This window comes from Manis javanica, chromosome 1 (genome assembly GCF_040802235.1).
Source record: "Manis javanica isolate MJ-LG chromosome 1, MJ_LKY, whole genome shotgun sequence".
In the NCBI taxonomy this organism is placed as follows: domain Eukaryota; kingdom Metazoa; phylum Chordata; class Mammalia; order Pholidota; family Manidae; genus Manis; species Manis javanica.
Window position 1 is genome coordinate 207,496,083 of NC_133156.1, and position 18,273 is coordinate 207,514,355.

Below are 18,273 nucleotides of genomic sequence, written 5' to 3' on the forward strand. Positions count from 1 at the left end.
TTTGATAATTACAAGCACATCTCTACCCTTTCACTGCAGGGAGGGTCTGATTGAACAGTGTGCATGCCTCTGGAGTGGTGGTTCTCCCTGCCTGGCCTTACATTCCCAGGGAAGCTTTTATTTATTTATTTATTTATTTTCATTATTTTGTTATCATTAATCTACAATTACATGAAGAACATTATGTTTACTAGGGTCCCCCCTTCTCCAAGTCCCCCCCACAAACCCCATTACAGTTAATGTTCATCAGCGTAGTAAGATGTTGTAGAATCACTACTTGTCTTCTCTGTGTTGCACAGCCCTCAGGGGAGCTTTTATTTTGTTTTGTTTTAAACCAGTGCAGTCAGAATCTCTAGGGGTGGATCCACATTGGCATTTGTTAAAAGCTCCAGGGTGAGAAACCAGGATGCTCTGGAAAAAAAACCCAGTGAAATGACAGCTGCTGGAATTTCTCCATCTCTCCTGCCTTGGCACTTCACCCCTTGCCCCTGCAGCCTGCGCACCAGAGCCCACTGAGTTATTAAAGCCCTTTGCAGACTCGGTGGCTGTAACTCTCACAGAGTCAGGTGGTGTGTTGCATTGTCTAGCAGCCCTTGCTGCGCATCGGAATCACTGGGGAATTAATGAGAAAGTCCTGTGTCCTCTAACTCCTCTCTTCTCCATTCAGGCCTAAAGCCAGTAGTGACCACAGTGTGGGTGTGGGTTGGAGAGCCACTGTGGTCCAGAGTAGGGTGAGGAGTGCATCTACACAGATTAGGGGACAGCCTGATACGGGAGTTAGAGCTCAAGCAGAGCGAGGAGGGCGCCCGCACAGCAGAAAGCGCGTGGTGTACGTGGGAGATGGCTTACATGTAGGGCATTAGCCAAATGGCTGGAAAATAGGAAGGATAACAGAAGCCAGGCTTCTCATAATTGGAGAAGCAAGTTACAAATACAAAAAAGGACACTAGGATTAACTCTGTGATGCTGCATTGGAATTTTGGAATTGGATATATAATTCCCTAGCTTTGTCCACTGAGGGTCTGGAGCAGTGATGCCGCAATAGCAATGAGCATACTTACCACTTGGATCTTGGCTTCTAAATACCATTTTTCACTAAAAGGAATTAAGATTCTTTAGAGAAACGTCTGCTTCCAGCACTAGGGGTAGAAAAGTACAAGATGGGCCTGAAACACTTTTTTGTGAAAGAAAAGTGTTCAAAGAATGATGGGGACATGTCAAAGGAATGCAGAAGCCAGCTTGAATGGGCTGTCATGGCCAAATTAGAGATAATTTGAGATAAAAATTAATGACAGTAAGGGATTATAACTCACTGAATAAAAGAAACCACAGTTCATATTGACATAAATTTGAAAGTGAGTTAATGAGGCATGGGCAATTTGCACAGTTTCAAAGTCCCTCCCTACAAAATGCTTACTAAATACAGAAGGAGGGGAAACTGACTTGACTGTGGAGAACACTGGCAGATATCCTTTGATCAAGTGATCAAAATGAACATCATCAATAAGGGACAAATTGAAATCATGCACCAGTGACAGGATGCGATGAGAAGAGCATATCACTGCCGATGGTGCGTGACAAGTTTAATCATGAAAATAGACCAGACAAACCCAAATTGAGACTATTCTACAAAATCTTCAAGTGTTAGGGAAAGTCAAGGAAAGTCGAAGGACTGTTGTAAACTGTAGACCAGAGGTTATTGACAATTCGTTTAATAGGTTTAATCCTAATCTATCCTTTTGCAATGAAGGACGTATTGTCAGAACAATTAGCACTTCTTGAATGGGGCCCACCTCTTGGATGGTGGCAACGTAACAAAGTTACCATGTACTGTGTTAGTAGGAAGGCCCTGAGTTTGATGGTTGTCCTGTATAAGGGCAGTGTGCTACAACACTGTTTCCCAAACTCCATTGTGCATACAGATCACTTGGGGATCTTAAAATGCAGATTCTGATTCAGTGGGTCTGGGTGGAGCCTGAGAGTCTGCCTATCTAACCAGGTGGGGGCCATGCCACTGGTCCAGGGGGCCACACTTGAAGTAGCAATGGCCTAGGGAACCAACTGTAGTAAACATTTCCTATTTGCCTCCCAAACACTCACCTTTCCCCTTTTATTTCCAGACTCTGGTATTTCCTTTGGGAACAATATCCTCCTAGCTCTCTGTGTACCTTGGGGCAGATGGTCCTCAATGCTCAGGCATGGAGCATGTGACCTGGGCCTGCTCCATCCCATACCCTGGCCACCATCAAAGCTGGTCCTGAGACTCAAGCAGGGCCAGTGAGATGCAATTCTAAGGAGTCTGGCTGAGTTGACACAGCCTCTATAAACCACTTCATCTTCTAGAGCCATCCTGGCCTTCTAAGCCTTAAGTGGCTCAGGCCTTGCTCTCTGCCCTCTAGCTCCTAAAGCCTTCAAAGGCTTTTCTGACTCCCACAGGACTCTACCACATGGTAGTTGTATAACCTACTTAGCAGACCGAATTTGTCTGTGCCTCAGTTTCCTCATCTATAAAATGGGATACTGCTTACCTATAAAGGTTGTTCTGAAATTAAATGATATCCACATGAATTAAGTGTTTTGAGCTGTACCTGGCATACAGTAGATGCTCAATAAATTTTTAATTGTTCAATTTGGATTTTGGAGCCCATTCTTCCACACCAAGTGATGGCATCTCACTGGTATATTTTAGGTCATTTTTTGTGTTGAGAGTGGTTTAACACAGAGGGCCCCAGGAAGATGAGGCCAAACATTTCACTAGCTATTTATATTATTCCCTCTGGACCCTACCAATTCTTGCGTAGCCTAGCTACTCAATTCATACTTGATTTGCTCCTATCCTGTACTGAGTTACCTATATAAATATATATAAGAAGGAAATAAATTAGCAACATTGTAGGTGTCCCCAAGCATGGTTTTCACGTTCCCAGTGATTGCAAGCTTTGGCCAGTGAGCAGAAATCCCTTTCCACTGTCTTTATTCTACTGCCATCCTGTGGCTGGCCTGTGCCACTGCAGCACTGTGGGCCGGATGTAGCTGAGCTCGGTGTTCTCACTGTCCTTGTGCCCGGGAAGAGGTTCTTCGGGAGGAAGGGAGTGCAGTTGAAGGGTCTTCTCGAGTACTCCACCAATGGGCAGGAGTGTGGGTGTGGATCACCAGTCTTGCCTTGGTTTCTGTTTGATGAACCTTAAGGATACATAGTACAGGGCCATAAAGCCGCCCGTGATGCTGACGAGGATCAAGTAGATGGCGTAGAGTGGATACGAGTTCAGGTCCATGGAGCTGAGGATCTGGGAAAACAGAAGTGAGCTCATGAGGAACTTTAGATGGATGCCATCCCTTCAGTGTCCAAGGCCTTGGCTACTTACTACGTCTCCAGGGATAGGGATGGTGAGGTTGCCGACTGCCATGTGGTAAGTGAGCCCCTTAAACTGGATATGCATCAGCCCTTCAAAGCACCACCGGAGGAAGGACACTTTGGAAATCCATGCCGGCACTGAAGACACAGTCATGTTACTCACACGGGCTCACCACCTGCTCCCTGGGAAGTACGCCTTGGACAAGGGGCTGTGGCGGCTCTCACCCAGGGGAAGCACGTCCCCCGGAGGGAGTAGGAGGGGAGAAAAAGGACAAACGGGCACAGGGCGGAGGAGCAGCTTGGGACATGGGCTAGGCTGAAGGGGCTGAGGGGCTGGGCCGTCACCGCACATTTGATCTGAAGCAACTAGAGAGAGTGATTCATGGGGTCTCCGGAAAGTGCTCAGCTGTGGAGACCCAGCGGCCCCACACCAGAGATTTGGTGTGTGTGCCCCGGCCCTGTGGGCGTGTCACGGGGCAGGGAGGAGGATGTGACAGGCCTGCCGGGGGCCAGGTGGGAAAGCAGGGCAGCGGAAAGCAGCCGTGGGGGTGGGGAGTGGCCCTTCGCTAGAGGGCAACCCTCAGGCGGGGAGCACATGGAGTGAGGTGGGGGCTTCAGAAACGCCAGGGGAAGCGGCAGTAAATGAGCAGCCCCGGGGGGAATTGGGGGGAGGGATTTGAACAAAGCAGCCATGCAGATTTGCACCTCAGAAAGCTCACTGCATGGCTGAGGGTTGAGAGGGGTGTGCAGCGGCCAGGGTCACAGAGGCCAGACTGCTGCGGTGCCCAAAATAAGGCCAGGGCTGGGGAATAAGGCAAGGGGACACTTCAGAAAGACTTGGGCGGCACAATGACCCAGCTTCCTGGTGCGCGTGGAAAGTGAGCGGGAGTCACGGGTGGCCTCCAGATGTGGGCTGGGGGTATCGCATGGAGTCACTCCCACGGCTCGCAGGGCAGCTGGCAAGGGCCCAGCTCCCAGAGGGATGGCCTCACCTCGGACCTGAATGATGTGCCCCGATCTGGCCACAGAAGGCCTCGGAGCGCTGGACCGGATGTGCGGATCAGGCCTCACCTGTCCACAGGCTGTCCAGGCTTATCATGAAGCCTCCGGTGAGGTAGAAGGAGTTGTAGAGAGCATTGCCGAAGAATGAGGACATGTGGAAGGTGGGGAGCAGAGCGGCAGTGACCAGTGCCATGACCCTGCAGCAGAAGACCACCAGCCACACCATCAGGGAGTGGAGCAGGAGGGGCTCGGGGCCCGGGCGCAGGTTGGCCAGCCAGTAGATGGGCATCACGTAGATGACGATGTAGGCACAGTGCTCCGGAAGCTCCCCTAGGATCTGCAGAGAACAGCCCCAATGAGGATATGGTGCCAACACCTTCATTTGCCATTGTTCTTTAAATTTTCGACCATAGTAACCCCAACGATGCCGATGCCGACCTTCCCTGCCTGTGAGGGGGCTGCAGCAGGAGGCCTGTGTGCGGGAGCACGGGAGCCGGGAGCAGGAAGGAGCTCACTGCTGGCTTTCCCCTGCAGGTGCTATGTCCGTCTGGGGCAGTTCAGAATAGTTTCCCCCGGGAAGGCAACATTGCCCGTGAAAATGGCAGCGAGGTATCTGCTCTCCTAATATCTGGTTTCAAGTCCACATCCCTCATGCCTAGAGCTAGTAGCTGTGTGCCTTTAGACGGCCACATAACCTCTCTGAGCCTCCACTTCTGCCTGGCCAATCTGCCTCCGGAAATGTGGTGACACCGGAGAGGTGAAAAACACTAGGTGTTTCCCTGCTCTTCTTTTTCAGGTTTCTGCTGACCAGAAAAGTGTTGTTTCTGTCCCCAGTCCTGGCCTTCTGGTAAATGTTTAAAAAAATATCAAGCCTCTGAAGCTCCCCCAGGGAATGCAGCACCTGCGAGCACAGGTGATGTGTGGCCCCTGGTTCAGCAAAACGCTTCCTGGTAACTCTGCACAATGCAGCACATTTTCTCCACTTGTACCCACCACTGGGAGTGGTTGTTCGCTCTCAGCCCTGATCAGTCACCTTGGCAAAGAAATAGGGTCCAGCAGTGTACAGCCCGTCTTCCAATTCATAGTAAAGCATTGCCCTCTCCAAGTGACCTAAAAATGGGGAGAAAAGGAAAATGAAAAAGTGAAATTAATTTACAGTGTTTCTGTTTTTGAGATCCTCAGTACAATTGAAAATAGTTATATTGCCTAAATGTCTTATTTTTTAAAAAACAGGCAGAGTAAGACCATCTTAATTTGGATGTTTGTAATTCTGTGGCTTGTGCATTGCTGTCAAATATAAATTCTGCTAGGATGGGACTAAGTCTCCTTGGAAATTTGCTTTCATTTGCATACTAACATTAATGTGTGAACTTTAAAAACAGCTATCACCTTTTATTTCACAATCAGCAAACCTATTTTCCCCAGAATCTCAGAGGAACACAGGCTGCACTCGGACCAGCTCAGAGGCACCAATGCTGTGCTTCCTGCTGCTCCAGGTGTGGGGCCGGAGGGCAAGCAACACTCACATTTGGCAATGACATCCAGGATCACATTGAAAGGGATAAGCCCTCCGATCATAAACAAGAGAGCAGCCTTGTCCATGAAGGGGAGCTTGGTGGCTCCGTGGCCATAATAGAGGAACCCGATGATCAGGGACATCAGACAGGCCTGTGCCCCATGGATGAGGAGAGTTGGCAGGTCTCGGAAGTCGTTGGAAATCTGACGACTTAAAAAACAAAAGAAATTGGTGCCGAGGGAACAACATTTACAAGCCCTGTTATATTGGCAATGTCCTTGAATCTCTGTAAGCCATGCTTTCCTTATCTGTAAAATGGGGATGATACCCAGCTCACAGAGTTACTGTGAGGATCAAAGGATATCATGGACCAAAGCATGTTTCACAGCAGATGCTGAACGAATGATTGTTATTTTTATCCCCAATGTGTCAGCCTTGCAATTTTACTTAAAACACTTGGCTCTGGTTTTCTCTGAGGGCTGGTGTGACAGGGAACCTTCCCTTTCCACTGCATTGGTTCTCCTGTATTTTCTGAATTTTTCACAACGATCCTATGTAATGTCTATGATCACTTGGCCAGTAAGAATCTTTTGATTTAGTTTTAAGAATAAAAGTAACAGGAGCTCTCTGTATCACTAGCTCTCTGTATCACTGAGGGTGCTAGTGTCGGTGATTCTGGTTTATTCAAATGATTCTACCTCTTGCTTTCTCCTGTGAATTCAGTTTAGATAGAAATGGCTTAATTGGAAACAAGAAAGACTTCCAGCAGGTGGGGTAGGGGGCAGGTGAAATGGCAGTTACCGGATCAGCATGGTGAACTGCTGCACAGGGCCAGGCAGCTCAGGGGAAGTCGGGACGTGGCCGGTGTCGGTCGGCAGGGCCAGCCTGTCAGGAGGCAGAGTGTGTCACTGAGGCATGGGGACAGCCCCCACTGCAGGGTGCTCTCCACCCAGGGCCACCCCTGACTGCCTTACCTCGCTCCACAAACGCCCACACCTGGCTGCCTTGCCTCCGCTCTCCACAGAAAATCATCGAAGTCACGGACTTTTTCTTGAAACAAGGCTGCAAGGGACTGAGCCTTCTCCCTGGTGGCTGCTTCCTGCTCTCTGCTTCGCCTGTCAATGCTAGTCAAGTCCACTGTAAGCAGAGGAGGCATCTGCTCGCAGGGGAGGAGCTGGTGCAAGGCCTGCCCACACCTCTGGGCAGCCCTTGGGGGCTCCAGACCTCCTCCCACCCATGTTAGCCTGTGGGCAGCACCTGGTAGTCACAACCACAGCCCCCTCCTCAAGGGACCCCTGCAGGTCACAGCCTCACTCCAGGCCTGAGGGGACTCCCCTCCTTTCCTCCCTTCCTCTCTTGGCTGGGAGTCACCCCCTAACCTCTCTGCCAATTCCCTCTTGCCATTTTCATGACACACCTCAAGGCAGGATACTGTCTAGGATGGGTCTTATTAACCACAGCGTGTCCCCTCAGTTGGCAAGGCTGCAGCTCAGAATGCCTGATTCTGTGAACATTGCGAGGCCCTGAATCCTAGATTGGTGACGGTGCTCTTCCCAGGGCTTGTGGGCAAGAGCTCCCCACCAAGAAAAGATGATAATATAAAAATAAAGAAAAAGGTTTTTTTTCCAGGCCTGTTATGGGCATTTGACTTCTGGTAACCCCTCTCTCTCTCTCTGGGGTTAATGCATACTGTCCTGGTGGCCAGGCTGAACAGGTGCCCTCTGCCCCTTATCTGGGGATGGCTGGCGTGAAGGTGGTGCAGTGGCAGGAAGCCAGGTTGGCACCTGAGAACAGGGAGGGAGCGTGACCTCTATGTGAGTTCACGCGGTGTGAGTGCACAGACCCAGGGGTGGTAGGCAGCAGAGTGTGGCTGGTCCTCCCCTGCTGGGAAGAGGGTGTGGGCAGTCAGGGTGGAGGCCAGGCCTCAGAATGGGAGTCCCAGTTCTATGCCTTACAGCAAGGTGTTTCACTCTTTGGGCTCCCGTCTTCTCCTCGATAAGGATGGAGGAGATGACCTTGGCTTGGCAGGGCTGGGAGGGTCAAGGGGACACTCCCCTGGCACCTTTGAGCCAGAGTCTGCTCTCAAGGAGTTGGCCCCTGTCACCATGGTTAGTGGTGATGCCCTTGCTACACCAGGCCACCCTGGGAGGACGGCAGGCACCAGGTGACCTATGGGACACGCCATGGCTATTGCTTCCCCTGGGCGCTGCCACGACTGTGAGGCACAACCAGTGGCTGTGTCATTCTTCTGCATGCCAGATTCCGGCACGCCTTTCAAATCAGGCATCTGGAAAGACAACTGCTCCCCACCCACCTCCACTCTAGGAATGAAGGAATTGGGTCACGCTTTCCCTGAGGGCCATATGCTAAGCACCCCAAGCAGAAAGGCTCTTTATTAAACAAAGACTGCTATTGACAGAGCAATTTTCCTAGCTAGAGATTCACTGGCTGTGATCACCAAAAGGCCCTGAGCTGCCTTGGGCCCCCTCCTCCACCCAGTACTTTTAGGATCTTTGTGTCTGTTGGGCACCAGGCACAGATTTAAGATCTGGTGACCCCCTGAGCCCAGATACCGTAAGTTTCCCTGTGGAGTCTGAATACAGACGGCAGTTCTAGAGATCAGCCCAAAGCCTCTTGGATTCCATCCCTTTGGGTCTTTGGAGCTCTCCTTTCTTATCTATCCTGCACTCAAGGGTGGCTGTGTCAGAAGCCACTTTTCCAGGCCTCACTTCCAGCATTTGCCCCTTGGCCCGCCCCACTCTGCTCACTCCGGCTCTCCTTCTCTCCTCACTGGGCTCTGGCAGCGTTTGGTGGGGGAAGAGCCTGGTTCACCGGGCCGCTGGCCTGGCTGGCTCACCGTAGAAGTCGGCAGGGTTGCTGTAGCGGGGACAGGGGTGGCCAGCTGCTGTGAAGTAGTGGACCATGTGCTGGGCTGCCCCCGCGTAGACGGTGGTGCCGGACGTCATCAGGAGGACCAAATCAAACAGCCTAAAGATGTCCGACCGAGGCTGGTGGAGGGAGATGAGCACCAGCCTGTTGCCCTTGGCCAGCCTAGACAGGGTTCTCACCAGGTTGTGGGCTGTGAAGCTGTCGAGCCCCGAGGTGGGTTCGTCCAGAATGAGGATTCCTTCCCAAGGAAGAGAGGAGCCCAGTGAGTCGGCAGGACCCAGGCAGTCCCAGCCAGGCCAGGTGGTCGGCAGAGGCCCTTATGACCTCACCTGGGTTCCACAGGAGCTGCACCCCAATGCTGACTCTCCTCCGCTCACCCCCCGACACCCCCCGCATGTATATGTTGCCCACTCGCGTGTCGGCACACTGCCGCAGCCGCAGCTCTGCGATCACATCATCCACCTGCAGGCGAGAGGGGCCTCACTCAGGGCCAGGCATATTTTGCCCCAGGTGTAAACACGCCTGCTCCTTTGGATGGGTTTAAAGTGCCAGCCTTCATTTCCTGATGCAATGTTTGCCCCCTGACTCTTTCCCAAACAGCTCACTTGTGCTGAGTCCTGAGCCATGTATTGGGAACATGGCCACGTCCAGGGGAAATGTCAGTCAGTCTCCCTGTGCACATGGAGGGCCAGAAAACAAGTAAGCAAAGCTCATCACGCACTGTGTCACATGCCGCCAAGATGACCCACAGGGGCTGAGATGGCCTATAGAATGTGGTGGGGGACTCGAGGGCAGGGCCGAGCCTATGGATGACTCTTTTGGATGGGTGGACAGTGAGCTGAGTTGCTTAAACTCCACCTGTGGCTGAGGCAGAGAGGGAGGGCCACACAGGGGAAGGACGTCGTGGCTTCTTGGGGTCACCAAGGGTCAGGTAGTTACCCTTTTGTCACGCTGGGCCTGGGAGAAGGTTCTGGGCAGGCGCAGCTGGGCAACAAAAGCCAGGGTCTCACGGACGGTTAGGTTGGGGAGCAGCTGGTCATGCTGACGCACGTGGGCCACACACTTCCTCACCAGCTGAGGCGTGCTGGGCTGACCGTTAATCCAGATTTGGCCAGACTTAATCTTGCCGCCATGGCCCCGACCTGTGATCACGTCCAACACAGAAGCTCTCCCACAGCCTGCAAAGCCACCAGAGACATCCCTGAGAACAGAGCTTCCTTGGGGGCCAGCCTGGAAGCCATGGGTACCTGCATACTGTCTAGCCATCCTAGACTGCTCTGTCCTTGCAGAAGTGACCAAGCTCTAGGGAAAGCAGCACAAAGTCAATTGGCTCTCTGACACAGATGGGGCAGTCCCAGCATCTACCTGGAGCCCACAGCCAATCTAAGCACCCTTGGGGGACTGGAGGCACACTGATGAGGGAGTTTAGTCCATGTCACCCAGTGGCTGCATGACAGCAGAGGGCTGGGGTCTTGGCTGCCACAGGCCTGCTGGTGACTGGAGTATGAGCCCCCTCCCACTGCTAACACCGTCCTTTCTCCCTTAAGGAAGGCTGGTGTTAATTGCACTGTGAAGCTTAACTGTTTTTGGCTGGCAAAGGAGCCAGCCTCATTTCATCATTCAAAGTCATTTGGCTCAGAAGCTGGCTTTGTGGGAAAGACTAATCTTGGAGAACTAACACAGTGTCTTTTAAAAATGGAAAAGTGGAACGTATTTTCAGAAATATCAGAGAAAAAAACGGAGAGGTAGTAGATGTGGAAATGATTTAAAAAGCACAGTGTATACACATGTTCTGAATTTATGCCTGTCTTTCTCTTATTTATATCACTGGTACATTATACTCCTTCTTTAAAAAAATAATCCATTGCACGCAAGTTAACACCATCTACATGAATGACAGCAATTGCTACCGATTTGGGGAAAGTCAGATTGGATCAGGTTTCCAAAAGCATTAGATGAGACTCTTTGGCAGCTGTATAAGCTGGGAATGTGACTTGGGCCAGGCTCTGAGAACACCTTCTTGCAAATGAGCTGGGAACAAGCTCTGTCCAATTCCCGCAGATGGGGTTTTGGTTTCCTTACCTTAAATTCCTTTTGGTGAGCAACATTTCCAAGTTGTTTTCAACTAAGGAAAGTGCCAATAAACGAATGTAACAGCTGTTTGCCAGGTGCCATATGCCTCTTGCAGGCAGCCCCATGCCCCAAGCAAAAAAAAAAAAAAACAACTCAAGAAGCCTCCTCAGTAACCCTCTGTTTATTGACCAGAGGCTCTCAGGGGGAGAAGACCTGCACACCTGTGCACCACATGGGTACCCCTCAGTCAAGCGCCCCTGAGAACGTACCCTGAACAAAATAGCCAGAAAAGAAACTAGAGGAGAAGCTCGGGGGCTGCTCTCTGCTCAGCCTTGGGCATTGGATCCAGGCTCTGGGAGCACACAGGACTCTGCCAACATTCACAGGGACCAGGGGATTGGCCACCAGGGGGTGGGAAGGCCACATTTCCTAAACAATGCTTTGTGAGAGCTGTGGGTGGGCTTTCCAGGAGAGGCTGCCTGGCACAGTTAGGGAGACCTGTGAACCAGGAGAAACACCTAGTTTTTAAAAATTATGACCAGCACTCCCAACTTTTTTTTTTTATATGTGAGTAGAATAAAAGTTGCAGGAAGTATGACTGATAAATCTTTCTAAGAAATCACTTAAATCATTTTGGTCAAGTAAACCTGAAGCTAAACATCAGTGAACCTAGCCTGGGAGACTGCTCTGTGTCATTCCTGCTTAACCTCCGTGAACTTCCCTTTTCTCATCCTCTGATCACAGATGCTGACAGCCACAGGGTCATTTATTTGTATGTAGTGAGAATTAACCATGGTGGCGCCCAGGCATTGGGGAAGTGCCTGGTAAGGGCTCACATGTCCCCTAGATCCTCAGGTCATGAAGAAAGAGCAGATACAACAAGAAAAGCCATCAAGAGTTACAAACAAAAATAAAACTGGCCTTTGAAATATGTGCTTTTTCCTTTTTCAGATGAGAATTGCACAGGCAGGGCCAGAAGGGAGCAGAGGTGGGGGCATTGTTTCAGTTACAAAGTGCATTTACACACGTTATCTCTTTTGCTCTTTGCTTAGACAATAAACAGAACTTCCCTATCAGAAGACCGTAAAAATTTGGAGCAGATGTTCAAAAAGTTGAGTAATCTCTACTTCTGGAAATGATTAATTAAAAGGTATAAAGTGCTCTCTCTAACACTATGTAAGGGAGAAACACTTTACCAAAGTTACTAAAAGCTAGGTTCTAGTTCTGGCTCTGCACTAAAGCTATGTCCTTAGGTGAACCACTCAACTTCCCTAGACGTCTGCTCATCTGTCAAATGAAGCTGTGTGTGTGGAGTGGGTGGTAGTGTAGGAGGACATTGTAGAAATACAGAGTTCCAGGTATTTGAAAACCATCCTATAAAGATGGTTCCAGACTGGTAAGGAGAAAGAAAAGTAGAAGATAATGATGAGAACGAATTCTGTTCTCCCTCTTTCAGCTCTGGCCTCCTATAATTTTAAGTTTGGCCTGAGGAAGTGACTCGTGGAGGCACCCCAAGAATGTGGATCTTTGCTGAAGGCCAAAGGCTGTGCTAACTTGGAGGGTCACTCTGAGAAGGGGGAGCTGAGGTGGAGGCTGTGCCTATTGGCTGTGTGGCCGTAAGTGGAATCTGTTGTGAGGGGTGCTGGGGTGCAGGGGAAGGACGAATGAGTGCTCCTCACGGTGGGGAGTCCCCTGAGAAGAACTTTCAGTCCTGAAGCTGCCTGATGATCTGGGAAAGGTTTTTGTCCTGTCTCGATACAGATGTTAACTAACAACAGGAACTCTGGCTGCAGCTTCAAGAGGCACACCCATGATTCATAATAATAGCAATGACCAAGAGCTGACAAATGGAGGAACTGCGCTTTGAACCCAGGTCTGTCTCACCCGGAATCTGTGCTCTTAACCACTCTGCTATATTAGTTTATCAGTCAGCACAGGATTTTGTAAGGAACACCTGTTTGTCCAAGGGACTATTCAACCCAGGAGAGACAAACTTACTGCTCTGTTATGTGCCCTTGGTGGTACCTGAGCTCCCGATGATGGCCAGCATCTGCCCGCTCCTCACTCTGAAGCTCAGGTTCTGGATGCCCAGCTTACAAGAGTCCTTGTGATATGTCCAGGGCACCTTGAACTGAGCCAGCTTCTCAAACCAAGGCACCTGGGAAGCCATGTCCACCTGTGGGGACACATTGGAAGTTTCTTCAGAGAGCTGAATGTCTCCGAGGGTTTCAGCAATCTCTGTTCAGCTTCCTACAAGAGACATCCTCCTGCTAAGAACAGGCCTGAAGGTACCCCCGCCCAGGTCTTTCAGAGAGGAGGACCCCACCATGCTGAGAATGTGAAGATGCCATTTCCAAGTCTGAAGATAAGGTGTGGAAAGCACATGTAGTAGAACAGAAGAAAATATGAGACATGAAGCAAAAAATGTTCTCAATAACGTAACTTATTAATCGTTTAGCAAGTGTTCACTTTGCACAAGGCATTGTGGAAATCTCTTTATTTCCATTATGTCATGCAGTCTTTATTGTAAGCCTATAATGTATGTACTATTATAATCCATTTGCAGATGAGGCTCAGAGCAGTTAAGTGACTTGGTCAAGGTCACACAGCACGGGTCAGAGCAGAGAAAGGTTATGGTGTGGTTATAGCGAGTTAACTCATCCTAACTCACATTCACAGGAAGCCAGACTTGGGCCTCTGGGGTTCACCATCCCAGGCCCCACCATGTTCCCACCTGGGGTCTTTGGAGGTGTGGGAAATGGGGGTCTTTGAATCTGATCATATTTCTGAGAGCCTCTGAAAGGCCAGAGGTCCCCTCATGCTGTGTACGTTTTATTACCTTGAGGGACAGTACATTTTACAGAAAAGAAAAAGCTCCCCAAAAACTGGTGAAATGTGAAAAAAAAAGTCTATAGTTACTAGTCCATCACTGTTAATTTCTTAGTTTTGATAACTGTGCTGTGGGCCTGCAAGATGTTACCATTCAGGGAAGGTGGACAAAAGATATGTGGAAACTCTATACTATATTTGCAACATTTTCAAAGCCTGAAATTATTTCAAAATATGAAGTTTAAAAAGTTTTAGGGACTTTTTCCCCCACAGGTTCACACAACTTTCTTTATATTTTAACAAACGTCTCATTCCTACTTATGTCTCTCAAACTCCAGCCACAGTAGGGGTAATCAAGGGAAGCTCGCAGTGTTTCGCCCAGCATCTGAGGCATCCGCACGGCCAGGACCCTGTCCTTCTGGGCAGAGGCCCGCAGGGTGGGCTCCCTTCCCTTGCATTTGGGGAATGGTCTGGCCTTCCCCTTCAGCTCCTCCACTTGTATTCAGCTGTGCCTCTACCTGGTAGTTGAGGTCTCGGACCTCCAAGGTGTTGCAGTGGCCACTGTAGGTGAAGTACAGACTGTTGTCACTTTCCGAGGAGAACAAACTGTCCTGGAGGCCCTGCTGGGCAACATGACAGGTGAGAGACTCCTTCAGAAGCTGCAGAGGACATAGGAGAGAACAGAGGGAGGAGACCCAAGAGTGAGAGTAGCGGCCGGTGTGACTGGGAGCCCGAACTGGGAAGACGTGGTTCGGGCAGGTGGAGCCCAAAGGCTCTGAGAAAATAGGAGCTTTGATGAGGGCACATCCCCTCTTCCCTGCGGAGAGAGCTTGGGGCTTCCTCCCAGGACAGCTGCGGGCCCCAGAGAACCTCAGCCTCAGGCTGGTGGAGCCTGAATCCGAGCAGCCTGTGGTGGATGGGACCCAGGCTCTGAACTGGAGGAAGCTCTGGGAGCCTCCGTGCTCTGGGGGGACCCCAGCAGGGAACTGGCCTTTAATTGCCTCTTCCCTGTGTCTTGAATAGTATTGCCTAAGGCCAAACAGACTTTACATATGTGGCATGTGAGAGGAAAACAGCTATTAAAAGGCTAATGATTCATGCTTGGGAGACACTATCCTTAGAAAGTTGCATCTTATTTTGATGAGGAGTTTTGCACAACAAAACCATTTAAAATGCTGTTGGGAGATTTCAGAGGAAGTCCCTATCATCATCACCACCACCACCATGGTCCTTTTGCTTTGTTGACGTGGTGCTGTCTGTCAGCACACCTCAAAAAAACAAGGTTTCGTGGTATCGGGTGATACCTTTGAATGTATCTGCAGATACACCTGCATCTGCAGATCTGAATTCCTTCTATTTTTATCAATTCAATCATTTAAATCATTGAGATCCCCAAAGGGAAGAACCTGACTATTAAGGTTTCTGTTTTTTAATGCACTCAATTTTTCTCTGGTTTCTTAGTGCAGGAAAAAGTATGTACTCATTAATAAGTCCCTGGAGCAGACACCAGTCTTCTTCCCTTAAGGCTGCCGTTATGTGTTCCTTCAGTGGGGGAATCAAGCATCCAGCAGATACTGGGAGCCCACATCATGCTTCAGGCTTAGAGTTTGGAATACAACAGTGAAAAAGTCCTTGAGAAGCTTACATTTTTTTTTTCAGGTAAAATTGGTATATAACATTATAACAGTTTCAGGTGTATGATGTAATTTGGTATTTGTATACACTTCAAAGTGATCATCACAAGAAGTCTAGTTACCATTTGTCACCATACAAAGCTTAGATCTAAGCAGACAAGACAGGTGGTCAGGATGGAGCATTGACAGGCCAGGTGCAGAGGCAGGCTGCCCTGGAGCATCCGTTTGGGGGATATTTACACTGTGTACACAATGCCCATGTGTGCTTGATGTGAAAATAACATCTGACAGTCTTTGTCAAAGCCTCCCTGCAAGGAGAGAGGTGAGAGGTGCTTGGAAAGGATATTCTAGACCAGTGAAAGTGGAGGGAAATAAATACAGGTGACAATCTGCCGCAGACTCACCCAGAGTTCCGGGAGAGTGTGGAAAAGCAGATGATGGCTCTTTACCTTGTTTAATGTTTGAACTGCTATCATAAAGATCCTAAAGTAGACAGAAAAACCTGGGGAAGATACTCACCTCATTTAGCAGGAGGGCCATCTCTGGGGAACAGAGAGGGGTGCAAGAGGGACGGGCACATGGGGTAGCTTCAAAGCTCTTGGTAGTGTTGGGTACATGGGAGTTCACCTGTCTTTAAACTGATTTCTCTGAAATACTTCCAAGTAAGTTTTCAAATAGAGAGGGCAAGCCCATGAGGAGAACTCAAGTTCTACTCCCACCTCTGTCCCCAGCCACCAGTGGCTCCAAGGCGGGAGCTGGAGGAGAGGAGAAGAGGGCCTCTGTGCCTGGAGGTGGAGAATGAAGCTCCTGGGAGAGATGAAGAGCAGCTCTGGAAGCGGCTGGATTCCTGGCAGGTCAGCCCTAACACCCTGACCCCCTCTCTTACCTCCTCTGCCACTAGCAGAAGCAGTGAAAAAACACTACCTACTTTTTTCATTAAATTTGTTGAACTACGAGAAGTTTTATTAATTGCTGAGAGACTTATTTGGACTAATGTGCATCCTGTTTGTTTACAAAAAGCAAATATCTATCGGAGAGATATTAGTCAATTGATACAAGATATGAATTAGCTCAGAAATTACTTCTGTAAATACCTGGCCCAAAGCTTCCCAGGTGAGGTGGAAGGCCTGCTGAGGAATGGAGGTTGAGCATTTTGGAGTCTGGAGCAATATGTGGAGGGGACCTAAAGCCCAGGTGGTTTGCACTTTTCAGGGAGAAAGGTGGGGGTGCTGGGGCTCTGGGGAAAGAGGCATCAGAACGGGAAGACAGATAAAGGGAATAGGACGGGTGCGTGCTCCCTGCACCCCAGCTCCCCCCACCACACACACCCTCACCCTGGCCTAAGCAGGCAAGTGCGGACCAGCCTGGGATGCTAACCACCATCGAGGGGCTGGGCCTTCTGGGAGTTACACAGGCAGCACAGTTTTCAGAGAGAATCCGTGGCTGGGTTGTGGACAGCCTCCTTCCTACTTTGAAATATTTATCTTGGCTCCCATGAAGGATTTGTTAGATTCTTTCCGAGGTTTTGACAAACTCTCTGTATTTTTCAAATACTTAAATATCTATTCAGCTGACATCTTAATCAGTATGACTGTGAGAGTATCACTTGAATTTCTGACAGGTGACACCCAAAAAGCAAAAGCAGGTTTATTTGTAGGTAACCTGCTCAGCTCCTGCTGGGATACATTGTCAGTTCTCCTCGTATTAACTTCTGATCAAATTCCTGAGTCAGAAGGATAGACTGAAAGAAAACTCAGGGACACAGAGCCCAGTTTTCTTGTTCTGAGACAAGGAGCCCATGCCCTGGAGTGGTGATGTGCTGAGGACGCACACCTGGGGGAAACAGGAAGGGTTTGTTCCAGCTGCAGGGATCAGCCTGGGCCTTTACTGAAATGTCCAGGCCAGATCTCACACCGCTCTGCCTGGGGCCTGGGTCCCTCTCGTCCTCCTCAGGCCATGCTCCTGCCCATGGACTGAGGAGCGTGTGGGCCAAGAACGCCTGCCACTCCAGGTACCCAGGACCCTAGAATTCTCTGCACAAATAGCTGTGAGCCCACTCCCAGGGCCTGTGAACCTCATCTCAGGCCCATTCTTCTGGTCACTGACAGGACTGCCCAGCTGGACATCCCAGGCCAGAGGCGCATGTGTCTGTGGAGAGTGTGGTGGACCGAGGGTGGGCAGGACAGATGACCACGTAGGGGTGAGGTGTGTGTGGAGCTGGGGGTGGGCAGAGAAGGCGCAGAGGCTCTTGGCCCTCCGGCTGTCATCTATTTCTTTCACCTTTCCCCGTGGTCTTATGACTGCTAGCTGTAGCCCTATGTTGAGCATAGATTCTGATGCTTCCACAAGTCACCTACCATCTTATCTCATCAGTTCAGTGCCACTGAGACTCTGAGCTTGACAGCCACGTAGACAAAGAGGACACCACAGAGTCCCAGGTATGCATGAACAAATTCCTCTGATGGAGTATCCTTTGGAAAAAGCTTTATCAGCCCAAGTCACAAATAAGAACATCAGTTCTCTGTGGGAGTGAGCCTTGGGGCAGGAAGTGAGCTCAGAGGCCCCTCACCACCTCCTAATTTCTGAATCTGCTCCCTTCAGCCCTTTGCTGCCCAGGAAATAGAGTCCTGCTGTCACATTCTCACCCTGCTGGGGGTCCGGGTGATGAGTTTGGACAGAAAGTTGCTGAGGGAGGAAAGAGAGGCCTGATCCGCCCCCGCCCACCAGGATGAGGTGACGGTCAGTCACTCACCGAGGCGTTCTGGGGCACAGCCCCGGCCCACAGCCCTCTCTCCCCGGAGACCTTCTCAGCCATGGAGCCCAGGCGTTGCTCTGGTGCAGCTTCCTTTGGACCTTAGCTGCTACCAATGTTTCCTCTGTTTCCCAGAGCTGGGCAACCTCTGGCCCTCGTTCACTGTGCCACGGTCTCTCTCCCAGCATTCCTCTCCAGCCAGCCCTCCTACAAACACAGGCTC

The 18,273-nt window shown here is 50.1% G+C and overlaps 1 protein-coding gene across 3 annotated transcripts; it reads right to left on the reverse strand.

The window, feature by feature from the left end:
* Positions 1–1,659: 1,659 nt before the first annotated feature.
* ABCG8 (ATP binding cassette subfamily G member 8) lies at positions 1,660–18,237 on the reverse strand. 3 transcript variants are annotated; one of them, XM_017640940.3, is made up of 13 exons: positions 18,051–18,237; positions 14,183–14,323; positions 12,861–13,011; positions 9,702–9,940; positions 9,092–9,224; positions 8,731–9,000; positions 6,848–7,010; positions 6,675–6,758; positions 5,884–6,083; positions 5,391–5,467; positions 4,427–4,694; positions 3,366–3,493; positions 1,660–3,287 (listed from the first exon to the last, which is right to left on the reverse strand). In XM_017640940.3, exons 1-13 carry the CDS (start codon positions 18,111–18,113, stop codon positions 3,150–3,152), a joined length of 2,055 nt encoding a protein of 684 aa, XP_017496429.1. In that variant the 5' UTR covers positions 18,114–18,237; the 3' UTR covers positions 1,660–3,149. The 3 variants fall into 3 exon arrangements, with proteins under 3 accessions (XP_017496429.1, XP_036846700.1, XP_036846701.1); XM_036990805.2 differs by lacking the exon at positions 9,092–9,224 and having other exon boundaries at positions 8,731–8,881; XM_036990806.2 differs by lacking the exons at positions 9,092–9,224; positions 9,702–9,940.
* Positions 18,238–18,273: the final 36 nt, after the last annotated feature.